This window comes from Labrus bergylta, chromosome 13 (genome assembly GCF_963930695.1).
Source record: "Labrus bergylta chromosome 13, fLabBer1.1, whole genome shotgun sequence".
Lineage (NCBI taxonomy): Eukaryota > Metazoa > Chordata > Actinopteri > Labriformes > Labridae > Labrus > Labrus bergylta.
The window spans coordinates 9,401,412-9,414,286 of record NC_089207.1 but is presented as its reverse complement, the minus strand read 5'-3'; the positions used below and the strand labels follow the sequence as shown (position 1 = coordinate 9,414,286).

Below are 12,875 nucleotides of genomic sequence, written 5' to 3'. Positions count from 1 at the left end.
TGAATGTGTTTTTCTTTATTTGCAATAAAAAATAGGTATAAGATCTCCCTTTAGAAATATACCAGGGAAACGCAGCACATTGTGAACCCCGCCCCAAGAATGGAGAGCGACTGACTGCAGTGGAGTCACAAACAAATGGAAGGACAGAATTATACAGAGAAACAGTGCATTCACATGCACACCAACGAGAACACAATCACAGCCAGAGATCTCATGTGAAAACATTTGGATTCAGTCTGATCTTCACTCTGGAATAATGTGAGTGGCAAACAACTGATTTCCTTTCATGACTTGAAGACAGAGTTAAGTCACCGACACTTTTCATCATTCATCCATCCATCCATATTTTTAGGGTACAGAAATTTTACAAACAAACACAGGTAGGTTTATAATCAGTGTTTCTCATCAAAACATATTTTATCCTAACAAAAATCCTGTTTTTCAGCATTATAAAACCTCCATCTTGTGTGGTCATGTGTCCAAAGCAAGCTAGAAATGTTCTTGCTCTGACATCTAATAACAAAAAATGGAAACACAATGGAAATAAATTGTTGCTCTACAGCACCTCTAGTTGTCAACAATGTCATACAGTGGCTTTAATACAAGGATTACTCTAATTATTTTTGCGACATTTAACCAAATTTCTTATAATTATCCTGCAGAGGTTTTTATACCCAAGAAGCTGCATGGAAACATAAAATGTTACTCTGATTGATTTTAAGTTTTTCAATTGAACAGTTGGAGAAAATTTAGCTAAACACGACACAATTCAATTGTTAAAGGCTCAGAATAAACAATGCAATTTGAACAACATGTCTTAAAAAAATAAATTAGCAAATTTTGTACAAGGGAGGAAAATTATTTGTCAGGCCTCTAGGATACACACAATGTTTTCATTTTTTAGAAACACTGACTATAACCATAGACTGTTTACTATTTAACTCCAACTTCAAGCACTGTAATCACCCTACAGTGTGCATGTAAATGTACTGAAAGAGAGAGAGAGAGATAGAGAGACAGATAGAGGGTGAAACGCTTCTTAAATAAAACATTACAAAGGCCTCCGAGTTACATTGATATACATATAAAATCACCCAAATTAAGATTTCACCATACACTTACACTTAAGGGCATAGCAGAGAGAGAAACAGAAAATAAAATACACAATCAAACCCTAAAAACTAAGTCTGTATCTGAAGTCCCAGAGATATGCTACAATAGGACAGAAAGGTTCCAGATCACGGGGATCCGGGAGGATGCATTTTTTCTGCGTTTTCCTAAATGAAACTTGAGCTTGTGCGATAGCCCGTCTTGCGTTCCAATCTTGCAAACAACTTCCTTTCAAAACAAAAAAGAGAGATGTTGTCATGTTTCTACGAGACAGTCTGAGGTATGAGCCCACCACGATGTGAGGCCGCAGGTTTTGGAGCTCCACGTGGATTTCAGCTCAGTCGGGAAGATTTTCAAATGAAGCAGCTGTAGCACTTTCGCGTACGGAAATCTGACCTCGTGTGCAACTGAGTGACCAGATTTTGCAAATGTTAGAGAAAAAGAAAAATGTACTCCCACTACAGCCAGAACAGTACATTCACTTTGATGTGTTGCCGTCATGCCAAGTGTTTTTATTTTTGCGTAATACTTCTGTTATGTGAGGTTTATTAGAAACTGCAACTGTACACACACAGTCAGCGATGGATACGGGGTGCCACATGGATCTGTGACAAGCCTCCTTTCGTTTAAGCTTATGCGACTACTGGTTTGTTTATGTAGAAAAAAAAAAAAATGTATTCCTCTTGAACCATTTCGCTCACACACACACACACACACACACGTGTTTGATCCTTCATAACAGAGAGTCAGGCAGATTTCCTCACAGCTTTTTCAGACAGTAAGAGGAGGAGCGGTGAGAGCTCACTCGCTCAGAGATGTGTTGTAGCCCGGTTCATCCAAGTGAGAGGAGGCAGGTGAGCCAGGGGCTGGGTGCACGGAGACCCGACCCACCTGCCTCTCTCAGCACAAGGGACCTTTTCAGAACTCATGAGGATCTGACAGAATGACTTGATTTTTTGTAAATGACCAAGTAAACACGTGTGTAAATGAGGAAATTATTCAGTCAACTTAAACAAATGAATGACTGACAATTACTGAATGAACCGCAGAACTGCATGGAAGCTCGAGACGATGCCCGATCACCGCGGCCTCTTGCGCGTAACGAAGATGAGGACCCTTCGGATGGCAATGAGGCGGTCCTTGAGGGAGGTCATGGCGAGGATGGTTAGCTGGGCTCGGTTTTCCAAAGGAAGGACAGCGAGGAGCCACCAGCACCAGGCAGGACCGCTGGGACTGGCCTGCAAGAGAAAAAAATAGACATCCGGATTATCCCTGTGTCCTATAACTAGCGCATTTAAAAATAATGTCAGTTGCATAAGAGGATCTGTGACCATGTTCTTTTTTGAGCTCTGAGCTTTTAATGTGTCTCTGCTGCCTTCTAGCAACTTGCACACACTATTGCTTTTTTATTTTACATTACTCTCAATTTAAATACTGGACAGTTGCTTTTTTTTAACCAAGGTATCAAATAATCATGCAAATTCAACAATATACAGAGGAAACTCCCCCATCAATTTCACTGCTCACACGTCTTAGAACATGAAAGGGACCCACGCTTAATCTACATATGTTAGAGCAGTCTATAAAAAATTATCTCCTGTTATCAAGTTTTCTTTAGACAGCTGTGAAAATAAAGTAGTATTGCAATATTAACAGACCTGTGGGTCGGTGTCTTTGCTGGGAAGGTGTCCGAAGTGGCTGAGGATCTGGCTCTTCATGTTGTCTTTCAAGGAGGTGAACCAGCTGTTGGCCTGCTCGTACACAGCATCATGCAGCTTCAGAAGCTCAGTCAGCTCCTCCCCTTCCACCTGATCACACATACACAGATTTTATTTATAAATGTTTTGAAACACCAAGATTGCACAATATGCAATTCAAAACAATTTATTTTAAATGAAATCAGAATAATTAAATCAAACATCAACATTAGCAAACCTCTCTGTTATTAGTGCAGGAGGAGAATATTTTACTGTTCTGGAAAAACTAAATTTGTCAGTGACACAGGGTAGAAAACCGAGACCTGCATTTTCTTCTCTCTAATGCTCAGCTGTCACAGAGTTGCTGCAGGCTCAAACTAGTTATTTTTCGACCATTTATGACATGTCCCTGACTGCAGCATGACGGTGAGTCTCATAAATGTCAAGCTCTTACTGACACACACACACACACACAAACATGTCATCTCAGCCTACCTTCTTGTCTTCCAGGTACTCGATCTTGGCGATATTGTAGCCGTCTCTCTGGCCATGGCTGAGGACCTTGAACCGAGACACGCCGATGGTGTCGACCACAGAACGCCCATCAGGAAAAAACTGCACATCTCGCACCTGAAACACAATTCATGATGTATTAAAACTGATCTGAATCACAGTCATTTTACTGTATGTGTATAAAAGGTAAACGTGACAGTAACATTCTGTTGCTGCTCTTATGACATGAGCACTCACCTGAAGCATGCAGCCATGATCGGCAAAGCCTTTGAGCTCGTCAGCTATACACATGCCGAACTGCTTGGTTCCCGTCTCCATGGAGCGCCGAATCATGAGGCGGTAGCGTGGCTCAAAAACGTGCAGGGGGCAGGGGATGGTGGGGAAGGCCATTGTGCAAACAAAGATGGGCACTTCCTGGTTTAGGCTGCAAGAGAGAAACAAAAAAAAGAAAAATTATGAAAACTGTAACAGCTCAAGAAATCCAGTATTTATAGAATGTGCTGGTCTAGGGTTTTATGTTTTACTACAAATATTTTAACCATTTATTTTGAGATTTGTCCATAGGTGAACTATTAACTTAAAACTCACTTGGACAGCTCCTTCATTTCCTCTTCATGGATTTTCTTCCTCTCTGCCAGCTCGTCTCCAAGGTAACGCTGCAGCAATTCCTCCATGAGCACAGTCTTGTTGTAACCTCTAGTGGCCAGATACTGCAATGACAACAGACATACACACACAAATGGTAAGATATTTATTACATTCAAGGGCTTAAAATAACAATTATTTTTGATTTAAGATTTTTTTTTAAATCTATGACTCTAAATCTGTAAACAATGGCTACAAAATCTCAGAAAATGAATAAGAGATATTATACTTTCTATATATTATAAACACAACGTTCCCAATAAAAACATGAAACCCTTAATCTATCATGTGTTTCCTGTTGGTAATTATAAAATGTGTGTACCTCAGCAAGATTCTCCTTGCACAGAGGGCAGTTGGGGTTGTGGTCCATGCAGCGTTCTAGACATTTGAGGCAGAAGGTATGTCCGCAGGGAGTGGCCACCGGCTCATAGAACAACCTTCGGAGAAACAACAAAAAGCACATGTATTTGTTAAGACACTGCAGCTGCTGACCTAAGCTGTTTTTTCTGGACACAACAGTTATCTGGACACAATAGTTATCTGATTTGAAAACTGTTGCACAAATCTGTGAATACAACAAAAGCATGAATTAGAGTGGTGGTATAGTGTTGGTCTGCGTCCACTGACCTCATGCAAAGTGAACACTCCATGTCTCTGCTGTCCAGCAGCTCGGCAGGAACCGTCCTACCTCCACACACTGATGCCGTCTGAGAGCTGCACAACCCGTCTGGAAAAAAATGAATCACAACATCAGGAAACACATTTCTCTTTGGTGAGTTAAGTTTTTGTTTTTCTACAGAGGAGCGATGGAGGATTTCTATTTCTAGCTGTGTAACTCATGACTCATTTTATTTCACCCCTATGGCTCATAAAACTCTCACAACAAATATTTCAACATTTTATCTCATGGCCAATTTTCCACTAGGTTTTTCTTGGAGTCACTTTGAAGTTCTGTCTGTGGCATGGCTGGAAATAGCTTAATTGGTTCATTAGAGAAAGGCTACCAGCAGGATGATGTTGAATTATATTAAGGACAGAGGGTTCAATATATATCAGCAATCAGTGTTGTGGTAATTCAATATGGTCAGAGAACACCAAATTATTCTGTTTTAAATTAAATTTCAGATTCTCCTACCAGGTCTGGGCAGCTTGGAGGGAGTGTTGAAGATTGCAGAGGGTCCATCTCCGCTGTGTTTCCTCTTGAGGCCACCAGGGGGAGCTGGGATAGCAGCCAGAACTCCAGCCAGGCTCTTAGTGCTTTCTTCCACTGCTGCTGCATCTGATCTACCAGGAGACGCAGCAGACAGTCTGGAGGATGAATCTTCTGCTGGAGCACTTTTACTGACACTGAACTCTGAGTCCTGGATTCACAAAATACAGACAGGCAAAGAAACAGATAAGTGAGCTGCTAAATTATGATGGGATGATTGATGATGACGTAGGGCAAGGTGATATTTCAATATTATAGGTTTATCTTGTTTGTTTAGGTCAATGTTTTACATAAAATGCCATTTCTCATTCAGGTAATTCCCTCAATTACCTGTGAGGAGGAGGAAGAAGAAGAGGAGCAATGTCTTTGTGTGAGCGGTCTCAGTGATCTGAGCAAGGCGGGAGGTTTAATGAGGCGGGTTGCCAACCCCCCTTGAAGTGGGTGCAGCGGTGTTGGCATGTCTTCATTCTCAAACACGGAGGAGAACAGCTCGCTGAGGACCTGCAGGAAAAAAACGCCACAGAGCCTTTAGAAAATGTTCACAATACAAACAGATAAAAGAGCAGTATTCATATCAGTACTATATTTTACTAAGATGAAGAAGAAGCTTATGCATGTCTCAAACCTTTCAAATAAATTTTTTTTTTTTAAATATAACAAGAGGTTACTCTTACTTTCTGAGCCTCCAGTTTTACTTTGGTCCAGTCCGGCTTTAGAGCCACACACATCAAATATTCCTGCAAGGCCTCGTCATTTCGTCCCCCCTTACTCAGCGCTGTAGCTTTCAGACAATGAGCCTGGGAGAAAATAAATTGTAAGACAATGTGAGCAATGATATCCAGTGTTTTCTTTTTACATGCCATTTAAACATGTTTCTAAATACATACATTCAGAATAAAGTGATTTTCAGGCTGTCTGTCTTCACTAGTGTACAACAATTCGTATCCATGTCTAAAAAATACACTCAATAAAACTACCATATGTAAAAATATGAGAAAATCGACAAACATTTGCAGCAAAGAGATACTGAGTATTTGTTTGTACTGTTATACTGATGGGTAAATGCTAATGTGCTCTATATCATTTTTTTTTATCTACATATAAAAATATTTATTTGGTTTTATATCAGATAGAGTATCCATTTTTGAATTTGTGGTCTCACCTTTGTCATGAGAGGTTTCATCCTACAGAGGCTGCTGGCGTCCTGCACTGCTTTACTGAAGTCCCTCATCTCCATGTGCAACTCAGTCCGCTGACACAGCAGTCGGCCTGAAGAGGGCACTGTACACCAAGGGGAAAAAAACACATACACATCATCAGCTTAGTGGACAGGCCTCCAGAGAAAGGGTAAGCTTTTATTTAGTCCAATAAAGTAGGGCAACAATGCATCTGCATCAGAATGTGGTAACTTATGCGGTGGTAATGCCGATGATGTCGGTCAGGTCAGAGGACGATTAACAGTCTGTGTTTATGTTATACAAACAGTTACTGCATGGTCACAAACAGCTCTGAGTGCCACATTAACAAACTAAACACCCTAACTAATTGTTACATGAGCACCGCCACCTTATACTGGATACCCAATTTGGACTTCAGGCTCGTATTTTTTCTCAGCCTTGTATCATTGATTTCACTTTTAAATACAAAGAAGTATCAGCCGGATGAAAACATTTCATAAAGGAGGAACACTTTAAATCCAGAATCAGCTAAAAATACGTATTAGTTCATTTGGGGTTGGTTGCTTTTCGTTTTGCCAAGATGTAAATGTAATTTCCAGCCGGTCGCATTCTTTTTTTTTTGGTTTATTTTGGGGCTTTTATGCCTCTATTTCAGGGAGAGGACAGCGAGCAGAATCAGAAATCAGGGAGAGAGTTGGGAACGACACGTATGAAAGGAGCCACAGGTTGGACCCTGACCCAAGCCACCGGCCCAGAGGACCACAGCCTCCGTACATGGTGCGAGCACACCAACCACTAGACTACCCGGTCACATTCTTTTGACACCAAACTTTCCTGTATCAACTTAAAGAATTTAACAATTTGCAACTGAAAAAACTTTTTTTAAAGACATATTTAAATATCTGCAACTTAACTTGTTATATCATATAACTTGCATAACAACTATACTTTTCCATCCTTGGTTTGATTGAAAGTAATACATTTGCAAAGTTTTGGAAAGGCATGAACACAATGTTCCTACAGTGTCCTTCCAGCTTGCCAAGTTGGTGACCCTTATTCATTTTCCCACAATGTTATTTGCTTTTGGCACCTCACGGTTGGCACTTTGGATTCATAAAACCTTCGGAAATGTTTACGAAAGGCTGGAAGTGGAACGCTCATCTTTTCTGATGAAAAGTGAACGAGAGGCGAAGAGAGAGGTGGCCTGAGCTGAATCAGGTGAGACTTCAGCAAAACACCAACAGAAGGACCAGCAGACTATATTGATTTAGTCCCATAGAGGTTGGACTATAATTACATTTGTAACAGCTTCTATGTAGGAGTAAATAATAATTTATAGGAATAAAGATGCAGAACATTTAGCGTGAAGAAAGGGGCTTCTGGCCTTCTTCACAGGACAGAGCTTCTACTTAAACATCAACTCCTGAGATATCACCCTCATGGACTTGATGTCGCGATGATCTTGCCCACCAAAATGGAATAAGTTCAGTTTCAAAAACAAGTGGATGTTTTAGTCAGCTTTTTAGACATGATCTCCCTGCGTTTCGTGATGGTGCGTTATCACCATCACGAGTGTAGGGAGGACATCCAAGAACATCATGTTGTTTACAACTATCACCAGTAAAAAGTAGTAATAAAAAAAATTTAAAAAAAGATTGAATCATGTGTGATTGAAAATATAAAATGGTATATTACATCCAGTAGCACGTTATGAATAGTGGAGTACTGTTTTTGTGGATATTTTTTGAAGGGCCTCCTGTGTTGACCTCTTTAGAGAGGTTGTATACTAACCTAATATGCAAAATAAGGAATTCAAGTGCCCTTCCTGCAACTGAGTAGAGCCCTGCTGTGTCTGTTTTATTGCTGGTTTATGCTGGTTTGCCCGACATGTAAGGGTACTGCGTAGTTCACTCGAAAGGCTGATCCTTCTGATGCACCAAATGTGACCAACGTCTTCTGTGCTAGCATCCTTTCAAGTAATAAACTTTGAGGAACTGAAAGGATTCCAGACATATTGCTTTTGCGAAGGAAACCTAACCTAGTGCTTGCACATATTTGCTAGATCATTTTCACAAAATCTATCGTTACGCACTACAGGAGTGGGTAGTGCACCCTTGAGTCCACATGAAGAGTCATAATGGTGTTACAGAAACAGTTATGTGATACATGATAAAGACGTTACACATACTGGATTACTTTGGTAAAAGTGTCACAGTGACTCTACATCCTCATGTATACTCATAATAAGTGGACCTATGAGCGGACCACCCCTGATGCAAAACAGACTACTTATTCTTGGTATGTATTCCTTTCTGGGTTAGACTACATGGGTAACGAGATACAATTACACAAGCACTTCCTGTCAACATCAACAAGGCTCTTGGGCATAGTTCGGTTCATTATCTGGTGTCTGTGTATACTATGATTGGCAGTTTGATCTATTTGACCAAGAATATCTGACTCACCAGAGTCGTAACAAACTTGGCAACATTTAACATTCACTGTAACATGATTATGAGACTGCTTTAGCTCAACTATGCTGGAGCAGGGGAATGCAGTTCCTCAAGATGGATGTGCTTCAACCGAGACTGAGGATGACCTATATCCTCAAAGATCCAGGATGAGATCCACAAGAGGTTACCTAATGTTTTTTTTAGCATCTTGTTTGTCCTAGTGTCACCCCCTGCATTTTCTTGTCTGAGCTCTCCCCCTTGTGCAGAGAAGAGGTTTTTTCTTTTCTTTCCTTTAAATGAATTACTGTGTTGTCCTGTAACCAATTCATCTTTTAAATCAACTTTAACTATCTAAAATGAGAAAGCTGTGGATTTGCTTTGGTTGTGAAACCTAAAAAAAAGAAAGAAAAGAAAACGGCAATCTCTTTTTTAAGTGCCCAATACGACACCGCACGCAATTACACAAAACTGTTTGTGTAAATCAGCATCTGACAGGAAAAGATTTGCGTAAATGGCACAGGTTGGATAACAGCTGTACTTCTGCTGACATCATGAGCCCATTACGCTCCTCCGGCATCACAGATACCAGAAGGCTTCCTTCTGTGTTTGTTGGGAAAATACTGACATAGCTGCGAAAGCACTCTGGCCTCCAGTCACCCAGATTCCTTCACATGACAGAAGGCATGAATCAATATTGATCTGGGGGTGAAATATCTGCCATTTACAATTTTCCTCCCCAATTGATGATTTTATGAGTTTGGTCATCTGATATAGGCAGCTTTGCCATCACCTTGTTTCACCCCTTAAGCTATTCCATGACCACAGACAGGAGATGGATTTTTAATGTGTGCCTCTCATATAGGCCAGAAGAACGAGGGCACTTCAACTGTCTTTTAGGATTCAAACTTTGCAACACGAGACCTGCCCTGGCGCACAATTAAATTTAACATGGTGGCACTATTTATGTAATGTGCCATGAGGACAGCACATTCTGTATTTTTGCGCAGCAGGGTCCAGTGAAGCATACGGGAGATATTTTACATGCTTAATAAGGTGTCGTTTTACTGATGTAGTTTGTAGCATGAGTTAAAAGGTTATCCATCTTTCCACCCCAATTTCAAACGTTATCCAACACATCCCCAACCGGCACCTTATGAAACACAACCAGCAAGGGGAGGAGTTAGATAAGGCTGAAGTCCAACACGGTCTATCCCTGCTTAGGAATGTATACATAAGGGATCTAATCCTGTTGCAGGTAAATATAACATTAACTACTGTATAAACGAATCAAATTAAAGTGGGTTACATCCATTCCTAATACCTGATCTATGAACAACTACAGTGCTTTTAAGTGCAGACACAGGCAACATGATGTAAATGTGCCACTGAGAAGCTGATGACCAGTATGTGTGCTGCTTAGGTAATGATGAGGTTTTGCATGTCATATAACGTCTGACCTCAGTGCAGTGAAGTTAGGTAAGAGATTCGCCACCTAGCGGTGACACCGAGCAGCTGCAGACTGAGAAGAAGTAGGTCACCTACACAAACACTGCAGTTTTGTTGCAAAACGTGCCACGTGCCGAATATATGTAACATGAAAGATGAATGGTTACACACAAAGAAGCCATGTCTCCTCTTACCTAGATCCAATGCTGCATTGTACTTCTCCAAGGCATCCGATAGGCTCTGTTTTTTCCACAAAAGTTCCCCCTCGATCCAGTATTTCCTAGCTTTGCTCTCAGTGGCAAACAGTTTGTCCAGCAGGCCGCTGAGAACAACATTCAACCTCCTGCCATTCGGTGGTAGTCCTTTTTTGTTCAGAGTTAACTTGCACTGCACACAGTCTTTGACAGAGTCGTCCTCCAGGCAGCTTTTGCAGAAAGTGTGTCCACAATCCACCGTGGTGGGCTCGTGGAGGAGACACCTGCAGAGGCGACATGAAAACAAATCCAACACTTCATCCTCTGCGCCATCCCCATCAGTTTCAATGTCATCATCTCCACTACTGCTGCTGCTGTTGTTTTTTAAGTGTCCGTTTAAGGTCCCGGTGATGCCCAGCTCTTTCTCGCGAAGAGTCCGCGCAATAGTTTCGACTAGGAGGGGTAGTTCATCCGGGCGCAGTTTGCCCAAGTTGGCCGCCGTGCAATACGAGTCCAACGCCTCAGATATCCGCCCAGCCCGGGCTAAAGAGTCCGCTTTCCTCAAACACAACCCCCTGTCCGGCTGCTGGAGGTCTGAGAGCTGAGAGCTGTAGATCTCCACGGCCAGGCTGTAGTCTCCGGCCCGGTTCGCTTCCTCGGCCACCTCAAGCATCTCGGGGCAGATCCCCGCTGCTCCGGGGTTGGAGAGCGGGTGGAGGAAGAGCTCAACCTGCTGGTGGGGCCTCACACCCGTTTCCATCTTCTTCTTCTTCTTTTTTCTCTTACTTAATAAAATTAATAAGCGAATGAAAGGATCACCGATAGTCTTGCAGGAGCAGACCAAACCCACACAAGTTCTCAGAAATCATTTCACTATCATGAACTTTTAATCCAGCCCGATGTCAGTGAAGGACATTAGAAGTAGGTTAGGTCTCAGTCCGAGTCATAAGACGTCTGTGCATCATTATAAAGTCCCACAAACACTCAGCCGTGTCCTCTCCTCCACCGAGAGACGTGGTTACCTTCTAAACAAACGCCGGCTCTCCGAGGTGACAAGGTGGTCGTGTTGTTTCCGCCCTCTTTACAGCAAAGGAGGCGGTCTGTTAACTGTCTCTCCTCTGTTGTTGGAAACTTTCCAGGTAATGACACTTTTTCCGAAGAGAACGGCAATTAAATCCTACAGCAAATGCATATATAAAAAGGTGTACACACACATCTGACAGCCGATGGGGTAAAGAAAGTCCTGCGCGCTTCGAAAGTAAGAAGCTTAATTTCCAATTTGGTCCGTCGCGCTTCAACTCTTCCAAACAAGATCAAAATATAAACTCACTTTAAGGCTTTCATTTTTTTTTTTAGAGTTTACCGTATTGTACAGCAAACATAGAATAAAAATGTCCTTGCTACAGCTCTACAAGGCAGCACTTGCTGTAGTGAACCGCAGCTGATCGAGCTGTTGTTTTTATGTAAGCGCTTAAAGCCGAAGCTAGCCAACGAGCTAACGCCGATTGCCCCCGTTTCTCTCTCCCCGTCGCTGAACTCCGACACGGAAAACTGTTTTTTTTTTCCCCACCACAAACTAGTGTCCTCCAACTGTTATATCTTAACGATTCCGCGTGTCGTGACCCCGTTTTAAAATAGAGAAACTCCAGGTGAAAACAAAGCGGTCGCTGGGGTATTCCATCTTGGTCGCTTAGCCAGCTAGCTGCTCTGGCTAAAGGTTGACGCTTCTTCGGATTTCATTCGCTGACGCGTCACGTGATGCACGCGGGGCTCTCCCATTGGTCGGCAATGTGGCTCACTTATATAACGCAATTATATTGTATAACCTCTCCGACGCAGACAGACGGTGTTATATGAATGTCTATGAGCTCCACATTAAAAATGTTTTTTTTTAAATTTTTTTAACGAGATTACAACACTTTGAGATGTCTTCAGGTGTCAGAAAACAGATCGTAAAGTATGACCCTAAATATCACTTTGTCCCAGGTTAACCCTTACTTCCGGCTTTGGGATTGATTCATTGTTTATGTAATTCTTTATATAAGCATTGTTACACGTCTTGTTAGGAGTTTTTTATTTATTTTTTAAATATATGTTAAATGTGTATCATAGGTCAGAGTTATTTTGAGCCACAATCAACAGATTAAGAAGACCTCAGTCACCTGGATTAGATCCAGTCTCACATTTAGTGGTGCTATTCAGCTCTGACCCAATTCAGAGACTGAGCTTCTCTACATGACCCAGCCCACAAAGTTGGCTCCTTCCAGAGGAGTTGGAGGCTGAGCTGATCATGACCCCAGGAGCAGACATGACCATTGATTAACCACATGGGTGACTAACTGCACCTCATCTTTAAGAGGTATAAAAATGATTATGTACTGTAGGTAGACAACTTTAGATTGTTGTAGTGCTGTTCATAATGCAGTTTG

At 41.7% G+C, this 12,875-nt stretch overlaps 1 protein-coding gene across 1 annotated transcript; it reads right to left on the bottom strand.

Annotated features, from left to right (window-relative positions):
• lonrf2 (LON peptidase N-terminal domain and ring finger 2) lies at window positions 1-12,150 on the bottom strand. Its single transcript, XM_020649159.3, has 12 exons — window positions 10,447-12,150; window positions 6,338-6,456; window positions 5,850-5,972; window positions 5,506-5,676; window positions 5,101-5,326; window positions 4,593-4,692; window positions 4,288-4,402; window positions 3,909-4,030; window positions 3,558-3,744; window positions 3,303-3,437; window positions 2,769-2,918; window positions 1-2,348 (listed from the first exon to the last, which is right to left on the bottom strand). The coding sequence occupies exons 1-12, from the start codon at window positions 11,204-11,206 to the stop codon at window positions 2,190-2,192; spliced, it is 2,367 nt and encodes a 788-aa protein (XP_020504815.2). The 5' UTR covers window positions 11,207-12,150; the 3' UTR covers window positions 1-2,189.
• Between the last annotated feature and the right edge of the window lie 725 nt (window positions 12,151-12,875).

What these genes read in the sequence shown, in the direction of transcription:
- lonrf2 (XM_020649159.3), bottom strand. Translation starts at nt 11,206, where the DNA reads ATGGAAACGGGTGTGAGGCCCCACCAGCAGGTTGAGCTCTTCCTCCAC. An exon ending in CAATGCAGCATTGGATCTAG is followed by an intron (nt 6,457 to 10,446) that starts GTAAGAGGAGAC and finishes CTTGGTGTACAG; the next exon opens with TGCCCTCTTCAGGCCGACTG. An exon ending in GCAAAGACACCGACCCACAG is followed by an intron (nt 2,349 to 2,768) that starts GTCTGTTAATAT and finishes TTTCTCTTGCAG; the next exon opens with GCCAGTCCCAGCGGTCCTGC.